This window comes from Natrix helvetica (genome assembly GCF_964273705.1).
Source record: "Natrix helvetica genome assembly, chromosome: 9".
Classification (NCBI taxonomy): Eukaryota; Metazoa; Chordata; class Lepidosauria; order Squamata; family Natricidae; genus Natrix; species Natrix helvetica.
Window position 1 is genome coordinate 26,729,496 of NC_138560.1, and position 19,984 is coordinate 26,749,479.

The 19,984-nt window shown below is 53.4% G+C and overlaps 1 protein-coding gene across 15 annotated transcripts in view; it reads left to right on the forward strand.

The window, feature by feature from the left end:
* The window catches only part of MACF1 (microtubule actin crosslinking factor 1), a 325,486-nt gene that overhangs the window by 301,285 nt on the left and 4,217 nt on the right, over nucleotides 1-19,984 (forward strand). For 8 of the 15 annotated variants that reach the window (XM_081962854.1, XM_081962865.1, XM_081962857.1 and 5 more), the window contains 20 exons: nucleotides 315-443; nucleotides 1,248-1,421; nucleotides 2,197-2,352; nucleotides 2,583-2,789; nucleotides 3,780-3,899; nucleotides 4,642-4,811; nucleotides 5,039-5,198; nucleotides 5,678-5,872; nucleotides 6,478-6,606; nucleotides 6,697-6,840; nucleotides 7,015-7,197; nucleotides 7,424-7,541; nucleotides 7,836-7,999; nucleotides 8,899-9,061; nucleotides 10,666-10,820; nucleotides 11,836-11,910; nucleotides 12,726-12,743; nucleotides 14,697-14,814; nucleotides 15,165-15,233; nucleotides 19,538-19,749. In XM_081962854.1, coding sequence (XP_081818980.1) covers nucleotides 315-443; nucleotides 1,248-1,421; nucleotides 2,197-2,352; nucleotides 2,583-2,789; nucleotides 3,780-3,899; nucleotides 4,642-4,811; nucleotides 5,039-5,198; nucleotides 5,678-5,872; nucleotides 6,478-6,606; nucleotides 6,697-6,840; nucleotides 7,015-7,197; nucleotides 7,424-7,541; nucleotides 7,836-7,999; nucleotides 8,899-9,061; nucleotides 10,666-10,820; nucleotides 11,836-11,910; nucleotides 12,726-12,743; nucleotides 14,697-14,814; nucleotides 15,165-15,233; nucleotides 19,538-19,749 — 2,859 coding nt within the window. The remainder of the gene's footprint in view (nucleotides 1-314; nucleotides 444-1,247; nucleotides 1,422-2,196; nucleotides 2,353-2,582; nucleotides 2,790-3,779; nucleotides 3,900-4,641; nucleotides 4,812-5,038; nucleotides 5,199-5,677; nucleotides 5,873-6,477; nucleotides 6,607-6,696; nucleotides 6,841-7,014; nucleotides 7,198-7,423; nucleotides 7,542-7,835; nucleotides 8,000-8,898; nucleotides 9,062-10,665; nucleotides 10,821-11,835; nucleotides 11,911-12,725; nucleotides 12,744-14,696; nucleotides 14,815-15,164; nucleotides 15,234-19,537; nucleotides 19,750-19,984) is intronic. The other 7 variants (XM_081962863.1, XM_081962859.1, XM_081962858.1 and 4 more) reach the window with 3 other exon arrangements.

Sequence of the window (19,984 nt, forward strand, 5' to 3'; positions counted from 1 at the left end):
TACCTAGTTAGGTGATGAAATGTCTGCAAGAAAACAAGCAAGCTCAAGAGAGCGCCAGGGGCCCCTCTGAGTCTCTTGCCCTACCCTGGTTCTGTGTCAGAGAGCGGCGTTCCTCTTGCGTTGTTGACTGGGTCAAGCTGCCCAGGGGTTTAATGGTGTGATTTTCAGGGCTTTTAAGAATATATTATTGCAAACCTTACATTGTATACTTACAAAATATCATTTTGTAAGTTGGGATTTACTGGGAAATACGGCACCTGCTGATCTTGCACTTCAACCCATCAATGCCCCACCTTGTTCTCTGTGTGTCTCAGGCCCAGGGCTTCCATGGTGAAATTGAAGACTTCCTTTTGTGGCTCACCAGGATGGAAAATCAGCTGTCAGCCTCCAAACCAACAGGGGGGCTGCCAGAAACTGCTCGGGAACAACTGAACACCCACATGGTGAGTCATGGCAGCTGCAGGCTGACTCCTTCAGTGATTGGGGGGGGGGGGGGGCTTTGCAATAGTATAAGTAAGTGCCCCAAAGGCAAATAGAAACCTTCCAAGAACAATTGGGGGGGGGGGCTTGATTAGCTTCATTCTACCTTTCGTAATCTAGTCACAAAGTCCTGATGAAAGGTTTGTGGTTTAGCCAAGGACCCCCAAGTCTGGCGCACACAATCAGGTGTGAAAATAGTATGCATCCACTTGAGGACATCTAAACACAACAGGAAGCTAAAGACATCAGGAGACTGGATGCTAAACCATCCGATGAACGATTGAGGGAACTTGGTATGTGTAGTCTAGCAAAGAGAAAAACGAGAGGTGACATGATAGCAGTCTTCCAGTATTTGAGAGGCTGCCACAAAGAAGAGGGAGTCAATCTATTCTCCAGAGCACCTGAAGGCAGGACAAGAAACGATGGATGGAAACTAATCAAGGAGAGAAGCAATCTGGAATTAAGGAGAAACTTCCTAACAGTGAGGACACTCAACCACTAGAACCGCTTGTCTCCCAGAATTGTGGGTGCTCCATCACTGAAGGTTTTTAAGAAAACATTAGACAGCCATTTTTCTGGAATAATATAGCCACTCCTGTTTGAGCAGGAGGTTGGAGTAGATGACCTCTAAGGTCCCTTCCAACTCCGTTGCTTTGTGTTCTGTCATAATCCAAACGTTCCCTGAGCCAAAAAGTGGTGGCAAAGCGGTGTATCTTGAGGAGAAACCCTGCAAAATGTCTCTTCTCAAATGCTTCTTTGTGTTCTAGGAACTCTATGCCCAGCTGAAGGCAAATGAGGAAATCTACAGCCAGCTCCTGGCGAAGGGGAGGCTGATGCTTCTGAGCCATGAAGACTCTGGATCTGGATCGAAGATGGAGCAAAGTGTGGCTCTCTTGGAACAGAAGTGGGTCCTGGTCAGCACAAGGATGGAAGAGCGGAAGGTAAGGAGCGGGGCTGATGGGGGACTTGGTTACACCACACGCCTGCTTTCCCCACTCAGGTGGTCCTGAGGCAGACACACACTGGGAGAAGAGGTCGGCCCTTCTCTGGCAGCAGATCAGCTCTTTGATTGACAGCCCCTGTTTCCAGCTTTATCTAAGTAAACAGGATTCTCTGCATGACGGAGTCGTAGAGTCCACAGAGGAACTGTTGAACTTGAGTGGAACAGAAAAAGCCAGGAAATGGGGCCGGGAGGGAGAAGCAGGAATCTGAGATGGCGGAAGGAGACATCATCAATATAAGTTCTGCCTTGGGAAGCAGTGAGACTTTTCCTGGGACTCAGAAAGTTGGCGAGGTTGAGAATCCTTTGGAAAGTGCAGCCTTGCAGTTCCCTTGTCCCTGCACAGAGGCCTGGCTGCCCCTGGGCCAGAGATCGAGCGGTGGGGACTGAAGACAGGCAGCAGGATTGAGTCTGGTCCAGCGGGGTATAAAGGTGGAATGCAGTGACTTCTCCAAGCTCCTAAATGGCCTCTCATCTTTCAGGAAGCTGCAAAGAGCTGCAGTGGTTTTCTGCCATAGAAAAGTTCCTGTTAGCTATTTTGATTCTCTCGGGCATTCTTCACTGGGGGCCACTGAGAACATGAATGAAATTCTGGTTTTTCTCTTGGAGCAGGTGCAGGCAAAATCCATGCTCTTGGCCTGGAAGGTCAGCCCCTGTGAGATTTGTCAGGTACCCCTTTTCTTCTGCCTCACTCCTCTACCTTGTCCCATGTTTAGTCCAAGCTGGAAGAGGCCCTCAACTTGGCAACCGAATTCCAGAATTCCCTGCAGGACTTCATCAACTGGCTGACCCTTGGGGAGCAGAGTCTGAACGTTGCTTCTCCTCCCAGCCTCATCCTTAACACTGTGCTCTCCCAAGTAGAAGAGCACAAGGTAAGGGCATCCCCAAACCCCTCCCTGTAACAATGGCCCCCTCCCACACCTTCATCTTGGCAAAAGGCTGGCAGGTGCCCGGAGGGTCTCAGGGTGGGATTTCAGCCTTGCCTGCAGTTCAGCCAAAGGAAGGAGGTTTGACCGCTCCCTGTAATGCCAGGATTCCAAAGAGATGTTCATGCGGGGGGTTCTCTTCTGCTTCCTCCCACCCACCCACCCACCCCTGGCAGGGTTTTGCTAATGAAGTCAACGCTCACCGGCATCAGATCATTACTCTGGACCAAAGTGGAAACCAGCTGAAGTTTCTGAGCCAGAAGCAGGATGTGGTCCTGATCAAGAACCTCCTCGTCAGCGTGCAGTCTCGCTGGGAGAAAGTTGTCCAGCGGTCAGTTGAAAGGGGGCGGGCTCTAGATGATGCCAGGAAGCGGGCAAAACAGGTGAGTGTCCTGGAGGGCGGGGCGCTTTGGGAGCTGCTCATTGGGAGCCAACTGTGGGCTTACAAAAAAAGCTTAGATACTTGCAAAGCAGCAGCATTGTCTCAGATGCTGCGTTTGCTGCCGTAACCCAGAAGGACCACTGTTCAAATGCATTAAGATCTGTGGGCTGAGTGGTGAGGGAGGGCGAAGGGAGGGGATTCTGCTGGCCATGGGGGGTGGGGGCAACAATGGGAGGAGAGAGAGGAGGGCTTGGCTTGTTTGCTCATAAGGAGAGGGAGGTTGTGGCAAGATGGCACAAGAGAAGCCTAGGGAAGGTGTGAGCGTGCGCAGGGCAATGGGAGGACCCAACATGAACATGGAAAACAAGCTTGGTAAGGAAGATGGAGAGGAGCCAAGTGGAGAGTTAGAAGGTTGGTAGCCACATAGAAAGGGCTGGAAGAGTGGGGAAGCCAGGAGTTGGCAGGGGAGCCAAGCAGAGGCCTCTAGAGATGAGCGGTGGGGGCAAGGGCCTCTCCAGGAGATGCAATGGGCTGGGGGAAGAACCTTGGGAGACAGGAGGAAGAGCCACAGCCCGGACGGCACTCTAATAAGACGCATGGGAGTCCAAAAGAGGGAGGGGTGAGAAAGTATCTCAGAAGGGACCCTCTCTAGTTCTCTGGAATGTAAAGATGGGGGAGGAGAAAAGGCTTTCAGAGTTGCAAGGTTTCTGTTGCTGTAACCTCACAATGGAAGTGGGCTTCATGCTTTCGGTTTGGGTCTCCTGACCTGAAGGCATCTTGGGAAAGAGAGCTCCAATTGCACGCAGTGGGACTCTTCCTATGAAACTCCCGATTCAGAGTCGGTGCCTGGAAACTTTGCCAGAGATTTCCCTGATGGTCCACCAGAGGGAAATGATGTCCTGAAAGTTGACTCAGGTTTTGCAGGGAAAAACAAGGGACCGGATATATATATAACACTCACTCTTGGTGGTATTTGGTTTTTCCACTCTAGTTCCATGAAGCTTGGAAAAAGTTGGTGGATTGGTTGGACGATGCTGAAAATCATCTCAATTCTGAGCTGGAAATTTCCAACGATCCAGACAAAATCAAATTGCAGCTTTCCAAGCACAAGGTTGGAGTCCAGTTACAGTCTATTTATATATTCAACTTTGAAACTGCTCATCTCGCTCGGTGTACCATCACCGACATAAAAAACCCACATAAATATTGCAACCCACTAGGAGGGAGAATAATTAAAATTAAGGGGGAGAAGCCTTAAGGTCACAGGCTCTTTGGGAGCCCCAAGCAAGTAGGGCTTCGGACCCTTCCGAAGGGCCAGGGGGGTGAGGGAACCTCTTGGGGGAGGATATTGCAAAGGGCAGAGGAGGCTCTTTCTCTGGATCCCGCCAGTTGGAATTCTTTGGCTGATGGGATCCTGCCTGCCTGGAATGGGAATGAGCTTCCACAGGCAGCCTGGCCCATGCAGGGGGCTTCAAAGGTCACCCCCAGCACCTTGAATTAGACCCAGAAGCCAGTCGGCATCCAATGCAGCTCCCCAGGAAAGGCCTTACCCCTGTCTCCTTGGGGCATCCAAAATGGCTTGCACAGCCACATTTTCTAACAGCTGAAGCTTCCGGCTACTTTTCCTCACAGAGGAGGATTGCAGTAGTCCGGATGGGAGATCACCAGGGTGCGAGTGATGGAGAGAAGGGCCTCCCAATCCAACAAGGGTCAACATCGGCACACAACACCAAGTGCCAAGGAGGCTCAAGGACCGGGAAGGCCCAGCTCAACCAACAGCCTGGCTGGCTGAGAATGCAGTGATTTGCGTCACCTTCCCTAATTTTTTAAAACAATTTCTGTCAAAAACTCAGGAGTTCCAGAAAACCCTGGGGGGCAAACAGCCGGTTTATGACACCACCATCCGCACCGGAAGAGCCCTGAAAGAGAAAGCCCACTTCCCCGATGACACCCAAAACCTGGATCACCTCCTGGGGGAAGTCCGGGATAAATGGGACACCGTCTGTGGCAAATCTGTGGAGCGGTGAGTGAGAGCGGGGTTAGGGCAGCAAGCGCCCCCGGAGGTGACTTCAGCCTGTTTGGCTGCTGGGGGCAGCAGGGAGGTTTGGGATGGGGGGGGGGGGCAATTGCAAGCCTAGGCAGAGATGTGCCTGGGTGGGGGGACTCCTGCTCAGCAGGTGCATTTGGCAAGAGTCTCCATCTGGGCTCCCAGGAGAACGCCTGCCACCCTCCCCCTGCGTCTCTTTGCAGGCAGCACAAACTGGAAGAGGCGCTTCTCTTCTCTGGGCAGTTCATGGATGCCCTGCAGGCCTTGGTGGACTGGCTCTACAAAGTGGAGCCCCAGTTGGCCGAAGACCAGCCTGTCCACGGGGATCTGGACCTGGTGATGAATTTAATGGACGCTCACAAGGTAACTGCTGAGGTGCAGCACGAGGGATGTGGAAGAGAAGCAGGCAGCCATCTAGTTCTGTCCCCTGTCTCCCTTGCAGTCTGGCAGGCTTCCTCCCTCTAAAAAGACCCCTTGCAAAACGAGCCTCCAGCTTCCTTTCTAGAACAGCTGGGTCCAACCTGCAGCCCCCCCTCCCCCCCAGGCTGCCTGTGGCCCTGGACAGTTAATGATGCAGCCTCACAACTTGATATTCTTACATGCTGGGTCATGAAAAATCTGCAAGGAAACAAGCAAGCTCAGAGAGCACCAAGGACCCCTCATTTATATGCATTGACTACATTATATATATTTTATATGCATCACTCAGTGCAGCCCAAGCAATCCCGAGGTTTGAAGCTTATTAAGGAAAAAATAAACCACTTCTGACCTTGACAAGAAAACTATATTTAGTCACCCCGAGTGAAACTTGGCTCAAGGGTGTTTTTTCATTTCCTCCTTAGGTTTTCCAGAAAGAGCTTGGCAAACGGACGGGTACCGTCCAGGTTCTCAAGCGTTCAGGTCGTGAACTGATTGAGAACAGCCGAGACGACACCACCTGGGTGAAAGTGCAGCTCCAAGAGCTGAGCAACCGTTGGGACACCGTCTGCAAGATGTCCGTCCTGAAGCAGACGCGGCTGGAGCAGGCCTTAAAGCAGGTGGGGGCAGATGAGGAAGGCCCTCCTGGCACCCACTCTTCTTCTTCCCTCCCCTTGCTGGTCTTGGACACATGCATGTCACATCTGGGCGGAGGGAGGGCTTTCAACAGCCGTGTGTAGAAGAGTCGTCAGAATGCAGCCCAAAGTTCAGAGCACCAAGTGTGGTTTGTTGCAAATCCAAGGTCAGAGTTTTATGCACAAGATTCACAGACGCAACATACCAAAGATGGTTGTTTTCAGCAGAAGGATAGGAGGCAGGGCTACCTTTTCAACCAGTCTTTCATCAGGAGGGTTACTTCCCTGCTTGGCAAGGAGCCTGGCTGAGTGTCCCTCTCCTGCCCGAGTCTGAAGGGCTTGGAGGCCACGTCCTCATCTGGCTGCTTCAGTTGCGTTGAGGAGGCCTGTGCTGGGTCCAATGACTCCTGGCCTGGGGTCTCCTGAGGCTGACATTCCAGGGGATCGGCTGGAGAAACCCCTTCAGCGTCATGAGTCCTGGGCGTGACTCTTCACGGCATGGCTGGCTGAGTGCAGCTGGCTCCTTTGGCCCATCCCGAGGGGCCAGTTGCAGAGGTGGAGGGCTGACGTGGGGGGCTTCTGCTTTCCAGGCCGAGGAGTTCCGGGCAGCCATCCACCAGCTGCTGGAGTGGCTCTCGGAGGCCGAGCAGACCCTCCGCTTCCGAGGAGCTTTGCCCGACGACGCGGAAGCTCTGCAGTCACTCATCGATGTACATAAGGTGGGCCGTCACCCCAGGGCTGCAGGAGGGGCCAGGGCAGGGCAGGGGGGCCGTGGCTAACCGTGCCCGTGGGTTGCCCTCCTTGTGCAGGAGTTCATGAAGAAGGTGGAGGAGAAAAGGCTGGACGTGAACTCAGCGGTGGGGATGGGGGAGGCCATCCTGTCCGTGTGCCACCCAGACTGTGTCACCACCATCAAACACTGGATCACCATCATCCGGGCTCGGTTCGAAGAGGTGAGTTGCGGTGGGGACTTTGGCTTCTTGCCCACTGAGTTGGGCCTGTGGTGGCAGACGAAGGGGCCTCTTGGGTTCATTGTGGGGTGTTCTGCACCCATGGAATAATCGGCTCCAGGCGCCTCTCAGCCCTCCCTGCCTCCCAGCCTTTGCTCTTGGCCTCTTTCTCTGCAGGTTCTCACCTGGGCAAAGCAGCACCAGCAGCGGCTTGACGTGGCACTCCTGGAACTCGTGGCCAATGCGGAGCTCCTGGAAGAACTGCTGGCGTGGATCCAGTGGGCGGAGGCCATGCTGATCCAGCGGGACCAGGAGCCCCAGAATATCGAGCAGGTCAAGGCCCTCATTGCAGAGCACCAGGTAACAGCCGTCCCTGTGTCCCCCTGGCCCCTCCCTCGAGGAGAGCAGCGTCCGTCCTTCCGAGCGGATGCATTGGTCACCGCGAGTGGCGCAAATGCTCAGACCTTGCCAGCAGTGGGGCTGCAACCGCTGCCTCTCGAGGTTTTCAGCCTTCATGTTCCAAAAGGGAGGCTGGGAAAAGAGGTAGCTGGACTTTGGCGAACTGTTGCATCTTCTCTCCTGCCAGTCCTTCATGGAAGAGATGACCCGGAAGCAGCCAGATGTAGACCGTGTCACCAAAACCTACAAGAGGAAAGCGACTGAGCCAACCCACGGCCCTTTCATGGAAAAATCCCGCAGCAACAGTAAGTTCTTATAGCCAGGGGTGAGGTGGACGCCTGCCGAGAGCCCTGCTGGGGCTCCTTCCCTGGCACTGGCAGTTGCTGAGCAATCCAGTGTATTCCTTGCAGGCTCAACCTCTGACTATCTACAGGTTGGTCCTACCTGTCAGAACCCAGATCTCAACAAAGTCATCTCACCCATCCTCTGTTGGGGGGGGGGGGAGGGGAAATGTTTCCCTTTTTCTTCTCTGCTCCTTTCCTTCCCCCTTTTCCTTGCTCTGGCTTGGCTTTTTTCAGCTCCTCTGCTTTTTATTCCAGGAAAGCCCTTGAACCAGGCAGCCCCTCCGCCCCTGCCCATCCTCTCGCAGTCCGAAGCCAAGAACCCGCGCATCAACCAGCTCTCCGCACGCTGGCAGCAGGTGTGGCTCCTGGCCCTGGAGCGGCAGCGCAAGCTCAACGATGCCCTGGACAGGCTAGAAGAGGTGACCACCCTCTTCCGCACATGGGCAGGGCAGCCTCGGACAAGTGGGGGTGGGTGGTGGGTGCAGGATTTGAAGGCTGGGGCTGATCTTGGCTTCCAGTTCAATAGGGCAAGGCTGGTGCCCGTCCCTCTCCTCCCCTGTCAGCTGCCACCTTGTCCTTCTGCCTTCCCAGCCCGTTCTCCCTCCGCTTCCTCATCTAGGCTGGAAGCCATTTAAACGCTGACACCTCCTAGATCTCTTGGCCATTCCGTGGGGTTTATGCTTAAGCCCCCTTGGGGGTCTCTAACTGTAGGAATGTGCCAGGAAATAAGTGTCAACCTCTGTCACACACAAGAGTTCCTGGTCAGTTCCAGCAATAAGAGCAGGCCAATCAATACATTTCTTCTGTTGTCACCTCACAAAGAGAAAGATGCAACTCCCACCATTGGGACTGGGTGCAGATGAAGTTCCCACCCTACCCTCTCACACATAGACACAACTCCAAAGAGCCTTCCTCACCCTACGTATGCCCAGTTATGGGAATTTGGAGACCTTTCTTCAAGCACTGGTGCTTATGTCCCTGGGCAGGTGCAGGGAAGGATAGGTCTGCTCTGGATCTTGGAAGAAAAGGTTGAGAGCTGCTCCCCAAAGCTTTTCAAGGTGGCCCATTTGGGGCTGTTTTGTGACTGAGTTTACAGAATATGTTTAAGTGGATACGAAAATCAACTCTATTAGCTGCAAAAGGTATCCTGAACACAGCCTGGGTTGACTCAACAGAGTAAGCTTCAGAAGACCCCTATCCAAGGTTCAATCTAGCAAAATAAGTCCAAGTTGGGCCAAGGGAGCTGATGTGTCTTTAACTGACCAACTAAGTATCTTGTGTGAACAGAGCACTTAATTTTTCCCCTTCTATTTCCAAGTTGAAAGAATTTGCAAACTTTGACTTTGATGTGTGGCGGAAGAAATATATGCGCTGGATGAACCACAAGAAATCCCGTGTGATGGACTTCTTCCGGCGGATCGACAAAGACCAGGACGGGAAGATCACCCGGCAGGAGTTCATTGATGGGATCCTGGCCTCTAGTGAGTGCCTACTTGTTCCACGTCTTCCTTCGATCCCTGTGACTGACAGGGGCAGCTGAGTAGCAAGAAGGGTGGCTCCCTGGCTCAGAAGTCTCTCTCTCTCTCTCTCTCTCTGCCCACCCCAAGGCCCTGGGCTTGATTGGCACAGAGGCAGAGAGCCATCCTCACATGGCAGCCAGGCCGAGCTGCAGGCTCAAGCGCTGGGAAGCTGGCAGGTGGAATAGCCACAGCCTCACAGAGCTTCACAGTCCTCTCTAAGTGGTTTGCAGAGTCAGCCTATTGCTCCCAATAATCTGGGTCCTCACTTTATCGACCTCGGAAGGATGAAGGGCTGAGTCAACCTTGAGCCAGTCAGGATCGAACTGCTGGCAGTCGGTAGAATTAGCCCTCAATTGTAACCACTGTGCCAGCATGGAAAGTAGAATGGCTGGGTCTTCCTGTCTGATGCAGCTGTTTGTGCAGGGATTTCTGGATATCCCACAGTGGTTCCCCCGATCACTTAAAGTGACACTATTGGGCTATGAACTGTGTAACTTAACGGGTCAGGCTGCAGCTTCACGGCAGGGTGGGAGGGGGGGTGAGGATAGAGAGAAAGAAGCATGCGGGAGGGACCCCAGCCCCTCTCCTTGCTTCCCCCTCCCTCTATCCCCGGAAACTTTACTGCAAGAGGAAGTCTTCCGTTCTCCTTCCTTCCATTTACTTCCTTCTGACCTACTTGGTTCTCTTTACATTTGCGGGGCTGATCCTCCCAAGATCCCGTAGGGGATCCCGAATGGTGCGCATGGCCAAGGAGCCATTTTGCACAGCTGTCGGAGGTGGGGTGGGGTTGGTGGGAATCTGGATCGTTTGGCCCCCTTTTGCAAGGGCTGCATGCAGAGACCTTCCCTGCCCAGTGAAAGGCAGCTTGGGACTGTCTGAATTCTCCAGGCATTTCGATAAGCCTTTCTGCAGTGACTCCCTGAGGCTTGTTGGGATGGTCAGCTCATCAGGGCTCTTCCACTTTCCCAGGCTTTGAGCTTGGCTGACCTTACTTGCTCGCTTCACTTTTTGTGCAGGGTTACAACCTTCTGCCACAGATCAGAAGGCTGTTTTGAGGTGGAAGACGGGCAGCCGTTCCGTCTGCTCATCCATTTAAGTGAGGCTGCTCTGCAGCAAACTCAGTCAGCCAAGGCTGGGGCTTTGGCCATCACTTCCTTATTTCTGCTTCTATCAGTCTTAGGAAAAAATCCAAAACCACATTTCTGCCCACTTTGCACAACACACCACGTGCCCAAGGAAGGGTGTGAAAAACGAGAGGAAATCCCTTGGAGCGAGCTGGGTCTGGCAGGGCTACTTACGCCCCCATCTCTGGGTCTCTCAAGCAAAATCCCCCTGGCTCGGACCTGACAGTAGCTGGAACCCGACAGTAAAGTTTCCCCTTTGCCTCATGTTGCTCCATCTCTTGCCCTGGAGTCTGCTTGTCTTATTTCCCAGAAACAAAGGCTGTGCCCACGTGTGCCCTTTTGGGGAAGGGAGGAGGCTGTGCCAGGGGCTGGCAAGGGCCCCTCATTGGACAGCTTCTCTGAAGGGACTCGGTGTCCATCTCTTCTCTTTCTCTTCCCCAGAATTCCCCACGACAAAGTTAGAAATGACAGCTGTCGCTGATATCTTTGACCGGGATGGGGATGGCTATATTGACTACTATGAGTTTGTAGCTGCTCTACACCCTAACAAAGATGCTTACCGACCCACAACAGATGCGGACAAAATCGAGGATGAGGTATGGGCTTGGTTGGGGAGTCGGGAGGAGAAGAGACAGTAAACGGGGCTCTGCAGGCAACGAGGAGCTCACTGTCGCCACTGATCGAGATGGCGTGTCGTCACTTATCTCCCCAACTTCTTCTCCTGCTAAACGCCTGAGAGGTTTCATGAGAAAGAAGTAGCGTTCCTCCCACTTACTGCTCCTTATGGCCCCCTTTTCCCTTTGCATCTCAGAGTCTGGGATCCCTTCTCTTGTGGGAGGCTTGTGCAGGGGGATTAGTCAAAATCATTGGAATAGATTAGACTGGATTCACCAGGGAGACATCCCTTCTTCCTCTGCCCCCCTCGCTTGGCAGCCTTCCAGCTTTCCCACTCCTCCCAGGTATTTCTCCTGGCCTTCATTTCCCCCTCCGTTTTGCTATGGCTACTGGAATGTTTAACCATAGAACATAAGGGACCTTAGAGGTCATCTAGTCCACCTGCCAGGACAGTCCAATCAAGGCACATTCTTTTACTGGCCGTTCATCTTAATCAATAGGCACTAATTATGTGTAGAGATTTATTTTGAGTCTGCATCCTGCTGTTTTGGGGGCATGCAAATGCCGCTAGAGTGGGTCCCCTGCCCACCGTAACCGGGACTGGTTTCCTGCATCCGGTGCCCCAGCTTTACCAGGAGAAGCCAGGACTTCCATGCCCACTCTTCATCACTCCTTTTGGGGGGGCTTCTGACATTCGGGATCACCCTCCTTTGGGGCAAACATAGACTTGGCCTCTACCGTCCATTACAGATGACGGGACTTGAGCAGCCTTGCCCAGCCAGCGCTGGTCAGTGGGTGGTGGCCCAGCAGTCCAGGATCTCGGGTCCAGATCATCACATAGCAGCCAAGGCTGCCCCAGTGGGGAGCCATCCCCTCTCAGCCTGCTTGGAGCTTGAGCAGAAGGGGCGCCAGAAGCCCAGGGGGTTTTTTTGTCAGCTTTCAGCACCGACCCTGCAGAAGATGCACCTTTTCCTCCTGCTTCCTCTTCCTTCACAGGTGACAAGGCAGGTGGCTCAGTGCAAATGTGCCAAGCGATTCCAGGTGGAGCAGATTGGAGAGAACAAGTACCGGGTAAGGAGAGGGAGCCAGGATGGGGCCTGTCTGTGATCTGGGGCCCTCAGCAGGCTGACCTTGGCCCTTGTTGTGTGAAGGAGACACACCCCACCTGTCAGGAAGCAGGCCTGTCCCCCTGGTGCAGCTCCAGAGGCGGGGGCGGGGCAGGGGGCATGGAGAAAGCTGCCCCCGTGAGCCGCCCCTCTCGTCTGTGCCTGGGAAGCCCCTGTGTTGGGGGAGGGGGTCTGCCTCAGAGTATAATCCTTTCTCAGGCTTGAAGAGTTTCCTTCTGGATGCTCCCATGAAAATGGGTTCAGAAATGGAGCTTCACCCTCTTTTTGATTTTTGCTTGAAGCTTCTGGAATTTGCCCTCCGTCTGAGCTTCTCCGTGTCCTTTAACCTGACTGGATTTTAGCCAAGGAGGCAGAAAAGCATCTCTGGAGGCTCTCAGCCATCCATCTCAGGGCTTCCTCCAAGAGGCAACTGGGCTTCATTTGTCCTTCAGCAGCTTCTTCCTTTGAGGAAAGACCCTTTGGGCCCAGGCACAGAGCACTTGTGGGACTGCTCTGGTTGCCACTCTTACAGGGAGGGCTGGGGGGAGGTGGGTGGAAGCTGTGGCCCCCCGCCACTTGGGACACCCCCCACCGCCCTTTCTGCTGGCCTTCCTTCCCTTCTTTTAGTACGTAAAGGGAGGGGCAGCAGTTTAGCCGTCCAGGAAGCACAGAAAAGAGTGTCAGCATTGTTGCCCTGTGTGATGTAACCCTGTGTGATGTGTTCTCTCTTCTCCCTTTCTCTTCCCGTTTGCACCTCCTCCTCCTCCTCCTCCTCTCTAGTTCTTCCTCGGCAACCAGGTACAGTGAGCCTTGCAGTGCTGCCTCTGCGTTTTCCTGTAGCTAATTCTCCTTCCAATATGTGCATGTATAATTTGCGTGTCTGTTTCCACACCGGCCTTTTCCTAACTACGGCTGCAGTGCTGGTGGATGTATTAACTTGACAGGGTTGCTGGTATATTCAGAAATACAGTGACCACCAATTGTAAACACAAACACAGAATCACACACGGGCCCATCTGCACCCAGCGTAGACTTCAGACCTTTGGGAGAACTGAAAACCTGCTTTAAGGGAACATCTGAAACAGCCGTTGGGCTGTCCTGGCAATGAGCCGGGCCAAAATTCTCAGTCTCAGAAATTCCAGGCAGAGTTGAAAGGATGGAAGAGAGCAGCAGCTGGGCAGAGCTCCCTCCGCATCCATCTGGGGCTGTCCTGGGTACACAAAAGGGACTGATGGTAGGAAGCAGAGTTCAGGGCTTGGGCCATGGACTGTTGGCCAACCACCAGCCGTTGAGGAGACCTTCGGCTGAACTTCCCAACATATCTTGGGAAGCCCAGGGACCTCCACATCTGCCCTGACCAAGGAGCCCTCCGGCAGCTTCCGTCCTGCCTGGGGAGAGCTGGGGGTGGCTCAGCCGGGGACTTCGGCCCAGAGTTTTGTGGTCACTGCACAGAACTGCTAGTTTGACCAAGGGTTCTGTATATCGGCCTCTTTCCATGGGTTCCTGTTCATTTCCCATCGCTTTGGCAATGCAAGTCCCCAATTCCTCTGGAAAACTCCCTCCCACAAGTAGCCCTTTCAACAAGGGAGGCCTCTGTGCGGCCTCTGGCGTTCTGGCTGAGAGAAATTACAGCTGCTGCAGAGAAATTCCTGCTCTCATTTCTGCCTCTCCACTGATTTCAGGGTCGCATCCTGTTGCCTCTTTGGGGAGCAGGTGGCAGTGAATGTCGGCAGCCGGCCTTTTCCGACACAGCAAATGGAATTTCGATTTCCTAGATCAGCTGAAGGGTGGAAAAGTTAATAGCTTCCTTGTTCAGCCACCAGAATTGTGGAGAGATGGAAATGATGGTTCCATCCATATGTCCATGGCCCCCGAGATGTGACCGCCCTGTTTTCCATCTGAAATATTTGGGGGAAAGAGGGGGCAGTCTATGGGTCTAAAAAGCGCCCCCCCCCCGGGTGAAGGCTGATGGGAACTCCAGGTGCTGCTGTAGGTGAAGCAGGTGGCTGGGGGTCTGGGACGTCCTTGATCAATCAGCAAAAGGCCATCTCTGCCTCTGATCCTGGCAGTTAAGCAGTTCATCAATACTCGGAGGTTGCTGCTCCTGCTGCCAATCACGCTTTTGCTGGGGGTGGGGGGAGAGGATGCCAGGCTGGAAAGCTTTTCGGTGGAGGGTTTTGCTCTCCTTCCAGATGAGAGGCAACCCCAGGGGGTCTCTTGGGAGGGGGCTCGGTCAGCAGCTTCCAAAAGACACAAATCTCTTGAGGAGAAGGGCTGAATTCGGGTTTCCAGGCAGCCCAAATTGGCCCAAAGGGAAGCGGCCCATTTGGGGTGCAGCAGGCGAGAGGCCTGGCCAGGAGCCCTGGAGCTGACCCCCAGCATCCTGCCCCACCTCCCCCAGCATCTTTGGCATCCTTCTCCTGCAGCCTTTTGGGGCTGGCTGGGATTCCTTGGTGACCGAGGAGTCCAGCAAAATGGGCTTCTTGCCACCCAGGGAACATTGGACCATTCTACTTTTTTAATCCTTAAAAAAATTAAGAAATTAATGATTAAGAAATATGGTGATTAATTGATTTAATAAGAATAATACACTTAATCAAACGTGTGATCCTTTCATAAAGTAATTGCCTCTGTCACTTTCAACGGGATATGGGGGTTGGGGGGTGACCCAGAGACAGACCTCTCCTGCTTGGGGAAGAACATGCGTGACGTGGCAATGAAACCGGCGCTCTCTTTGCATCTTTGCAACAGTTTGGGGACTCCCAGCAGCTGCGGCTGGTCCGTATCCTGCGCAGTACCGTCATGGTTCGTGTCGGCGGAGGATGGATGGCCCTGGACGAGTTCTTAGTGAAAAACGATCCTTGTCGAGGTAGGAGCTGCGCTGCTTCTTCAGGAAGGGTTTTCTCAGAGAAAGCTCCAATACAGGCGACCGCCGACTGGGGAGTAGCAAGGGCAGCTGCTCTGGAGGGTCCCCGGGAGCCCCGGAAGATCAGCCCAGGGAGCATTGCTCAACATCGGGCCCCTGAGAAAAAAGGTTCTCGGCCTTGAGCACCCAGGGGCCACAGCCAGACAGGTCCCGGAGCCCTTTGCCCCGGGAGTCAGTCTCTCTCTCCTCCCTCGGCCACTGACCACGGCCCCCCTGCATGCCGCACAAAGGAGCTCCCTTCCTTCCCTGCTGCTCCCTCCTGTTGCCGCACCTGTTTCTTTTCTCTGTTCTAGTTCATCACCCTGGGAGTAAAATCAAACGCTCTGACTCCAGCTCTTCGATTGCCAGTCAGTCTCCGATAGGTTGGAGGTTTTTCTTCCCTTTCTCTGAGTGCCCCGTTGGGAATGGCTTTGCTACTCTAACCTGCCTCTGTTGGTCCCGAATGCTGGAGGCTGCGCTGTGCTTGGCCAAGGAAGGAAGGGGGTGCCGAGCTCTTATTGGCCAACTGGCTGGAGCCCTCCCCCCCCCCAGAGGTCCCCTCCTTCTCCCCACCGGGTCCTTGGGCTCAGCTTTACTCTCCTGGGTGGCCCTGAGTGGGGAGGGGGAGTGAGACCCTGTGTAGATGCCATGCCCTTACTTGCACGCTTCCTTCTCTGCTTTTCTTCTCCGGGAAGCACTTGATTGGACGGACAGAACAAAACACAAATAAAATGGAATTCAAGAAGTTAGAAAAACAGATGGAAAGTAACAATAGCTGTAACAAAACAACAGAGTCACATTTGCTGATTTTCTAAATGCAGGGAAGCCGCCTCAGACGGTGCTTCATGCGGCTTCTGACTTTAAACAGATTCCTCTCGGGAGTCCTGCCCTTAGGAGGCCTGGCCGAAGCGGTTTGGGTGGCCAGGGTTGAGGGCACTCTTAACCACTGTTCCCTCTAAGGTGCGCGGCTGCATGGCCACGCACGTGGCAAGAAAACACCGCGCAGCAGTTTCCAACTGCCGCACAGTGATTTCTACTGTCACAGGCGCCGGAGGTCCTTTGCAGACGGCTAGAACTGGCCGCCCGCAAAGGACCTCCCCGGACTTGTTTTGATGAGGGGGGGGGGGACTGAGTTCAGCAAAGCAAGCCCGGGGAGGTCCTTTGTTGGCGGCCAATCCTAGCTGCTTGAGCCCGGCGCTGCAGCTAAAGTAAACCTCCAAAGCCCCTGCCCCTACCGGAATATCTGCTGCCTCCTCCTCTAACAGCACCACCACATTTGCTGCCCGACGCTGCAGCCGAGGTGAAAGCCGCCAAAGCTCCCGCCAGCACCCCCGCCCGTGGCAGCGGCGCCTCCCCCTCCGTTTGGAGCACCTGAGCTGGCCCCCGCGTTACCCCTGCCCCCTCCTCCTCTGCTGTGCTTTTGAGGAGCCATGAGGCCGCGGGAGCCAGTAGGAAGGCAGCGGAGGGGGGCGGGAGCAGGGGGGAAAAGGCCTCATGGCTTCTCAAAAGCACGGTGGAGGAGGAGAAGGCAGCAGGGGTAACGCAGGGCCCAGCTCAGGTGCTCCGAGTGGAGGGGGGACGCGCCGCTGCCACGGGCGGTGGGCGCCAGCGGGAGCTTTGCAGGCTTCACCTCAGCCACAGCGCCGGGCAGCAAATGTGGTGGTGCTGTTGGAGGAGGAGGAGGAGGTGGCAGTTGTTATTCTGGTGGCGGCGGGGGCTCGTCGGCATCTTCAGCTGCAGCCCTGCCCCCTGTGAAAAAACCCGAAGATGGAGCAGATCCACGCAGATGACGTCGCCGCAACATGACTGGAGGAGGAATTCTGGGAGTTGAAGTCCACAAGTCTTCAAGCTGTCAGGTTTGAAGACCCCTTGGGGTTTTTTTCCCTAAAGGGTTAGGGATGCAAGGATCTTGTAACTTGACAGCTTTAAGACTTACGTGTCTAGATGCTACCTTTTTTCATGTATGGTGGACTTGTAACAAGGTGAAAGCTTTTTGGATAAAAATATGGTGGGTTATGCAGAATGTATTTAAGAAAAGAATACAATTCACTCCGCAAATGTTTTTATTGGGTATAGCTAAGGATTTTACCAAAGGGGAAACAAAATTGGCCTTGTATATGGTCACAGCAGCTAGGTTGTTGATTGCGCAACATTGGAAAAAAGATTTTTTGCCGACAATTGATCAATGGATTCAGAAGGTGGCGGGGTTCGCCGAAATGGCAAAAATTTCAGCTTTCTTAAAAGCTCAGAAACAGGAGGATTACACACAGGAATGGGCAAAATGGATTGATTATATACAGAATAAATACCAGACTAGGAGTTATTATCTAGCCTTTAGGTAAGAATGTTTAGACCGATAGATGATCAGAGTAAATAGTATATGGGATGTTTGGAATTGTTAGAGTGGTATACAGCGGAAGTCAGGGGGGTGGGTTTGTGTGGGAGGTGGGGGAGGGTTAGGGTGGAGGGTGGGGCAATATATATGTATGAATAAATTAGAAGATGGGACTAATGAAACATTGTTAGGCTAGGAGAAATTTATATTAAGAGTTATAGATGTTAAATTAGCTTAGAAAATGATCAATGTGTTATTATTAATTTAAGAGTAATTTATATAGTGTTTGTTGGGAGGAGAGGGGTTACGAGTAATCTATTTTAAGATGGGGGGAGGGGAGGGGGTAAAGTGTTTGGTATAATATTTGAATGTGAATTTTTGCGGGGGGGGTGGGGGGGTACAGCATTTGTATGAGATTTATATTGTGTGGAGGGGGGGGTGAAAAGGGGGGAAATTTGTTTGTACAAAACTCTTTTAATTAAAAAGTACTATCTGATTCGCAAATGGAAAAAAAAAAAAAAGACTTACGTGCTTCAATGCCAGAGTTTCTGACCCAACATTTTGGTTGCTAAGCAGGAGCGTTGTTAAGTGATACTAGATAACACTTTGAATTAAGCGGGTACCTTGAAGAAACATAACTTTGAGTTTCAAATAATATTGATTTTGTTGTTGTCTTAGGTGACACCTGTGAAAAAAATTCAGGTGCTGCTCAGGCATGAAAATGTGCCGCTCAAACTCTATACTTTTCTGCTCACACTGAAAATAAATTAGAGGGAACATTGCTCTTAACGGTGCCCCATAAGCCCTGAGCCAGCAGTGCACTTTCCAGGGTCTCTACCTTGCACCAAGTAGTAACCTAGGGTGTATTGTAACCCTGGTCCCAATTCCTGGATACTTGCCAAACTTTGACCGGCCTCCCGGCAGCCCCAGGCAGCAGAGGTACTCCGAAGACTTTTGAAGTCCACCCACTCCCGCCCCGTTCCCTTCCTCTGGGGGTGCAGAGGAGAGATGCTTTCATCCTTTAGTGTCACTTCCTCTCTTGGGGTCGGAATTGCAGCAGGCGCTGATTGGGGTGCCTGTAACCCCCCAAGTAGCCTGTCAGCAGCCATTAAACATCCTTTCCTCGGTCTTTGGAGTTGTGATGTTTCTGGCAGGTTCCTACTTGCCTTTCCTCCCACCGTTTCTGGCTGGATGCTCCCGGTTGGAAAACCTCCACCTTTTCCTCTCACCTGGCGCCTCCAGGTATTTGGCTGAGAGTCCTGGATGTTGAAGGCAAACTTACGGGAAAACCAAGGGAAGGCCTTGGATGGGAGGGCCCTGGGCTTCCAAACCCTTCTGGCTTTGGGACTACCACACTCCTGTTGCTGTGCTGTGACCAGTTGTTGCTTAGCTCCCCGTAATTCCAGAAGAAGAGCCAGCTGCTCTGGTGTGTGCCTTGGGTAGGCTGCACTGATCCTACACGGCTTTTGCACGGTGTGGCTTACTTAACCAAACTACCAATATGTGTGCTTCCGTTGGCCGGGTTTATTTTCCACAGAGGGCAGATTCTATCAACCCGTTTGCTCGTAAGCTGGGGGTGGGGGGGTGTTCCAATTTCTTGATCCCACCAGTTAATTTTATTCCAGGCTTTGGGGAGCCAGAAGAACTTTCCAAGTGGGAGTATTGCTCAGGGATTGTCCCGACAAGCTCCCTTTTTTTGGATCTTGGTGTTCCAGAAGATCCATAAGTCCTTTTACAGCCAATGTGAGCAATCTAATCCCAGTGAAGAGCAGATTCTGAGAGGCCAAGCATTGTAGCCTCTGCATCTCACCCACGCACCCCACCACCCCGCCCATTTCGACCCTTCCTTTTTGTGACTGATGCTGCTCCCCTTGGCCTTGTTGGGGGCACCGGGCCTGCCTCCCCCTCTCCAACAGCCCCGTAGCCTCCACTGGCTCACTCCAGTTTTAACTTCAGGGCTTCTTCGCTGGGCTGACCCTGGGAGAAGAATCTTTGGAGGGGAGCCCCCTTCGGCATGTGGGACAGAGGAGGGGCTTTCAGAAGGATGCCTGCTCTCAGCTTCAAGGCCACGCATCTTCTCCTAGCCCTGATGTGGAGGGGGGGGGACAAGGGTCAGCTGAGTGGTTGGGGCTTTGCATGATGTGTGGCTTGCATTGGGGGGGGGGCTTTTCCTGCCGCATTCAGTACTGCAAATGTAAATGGCTGAAGAGGCCCTTTTGTCCGGCTGGAAGAAAGGGAGAGAAAGAGGCCGTGCTTCCAGCAGACTCCAAACCTGGACCATCAGTTGGCTCTTCCATTGAGGTACCTTCACCTTCGTCATCCGTATTTTGTGTTCTTCTTCTTTTCTTACAGCTCGAGGCAGGACTAACCTTGAACTTCGAGAAAAATTCATTCTACCAGAGGGCGCATCTCAGGGAATGGCACCATTCCGGTCTCGTGGCCGGAGGTCCAAGCCTTCCTCTCGGGCCGCCTCGCCCACACGGTCCAGTTCGAGCGCCAGCCAGAGCAATCACAGCTGCCCCTCAGTGCCATCCTCCCCTGCCACACCTGCCAGTGGGACCAAGGTGAGAAGCCGGCTCTTTCTTCGCCTTGGCCACGGGGCCTTTTCCCTCGGCCTTGAAACCACGAAGGGCTTCTGGAAGTCTCCCTTGAGTCGTGGATCAGGTGGCTGGGGAAGCCCCCTCCCCTCCCCAAGTCTGCCCCAGAAGCACCACAGGTGGGGCCTGTGATCATCTCCTTGGGCAGAGGCTGCTTCCAGGGAGCCTTTCCACGGCCTCTCTCTCCCTCAGAGCCTCCCGC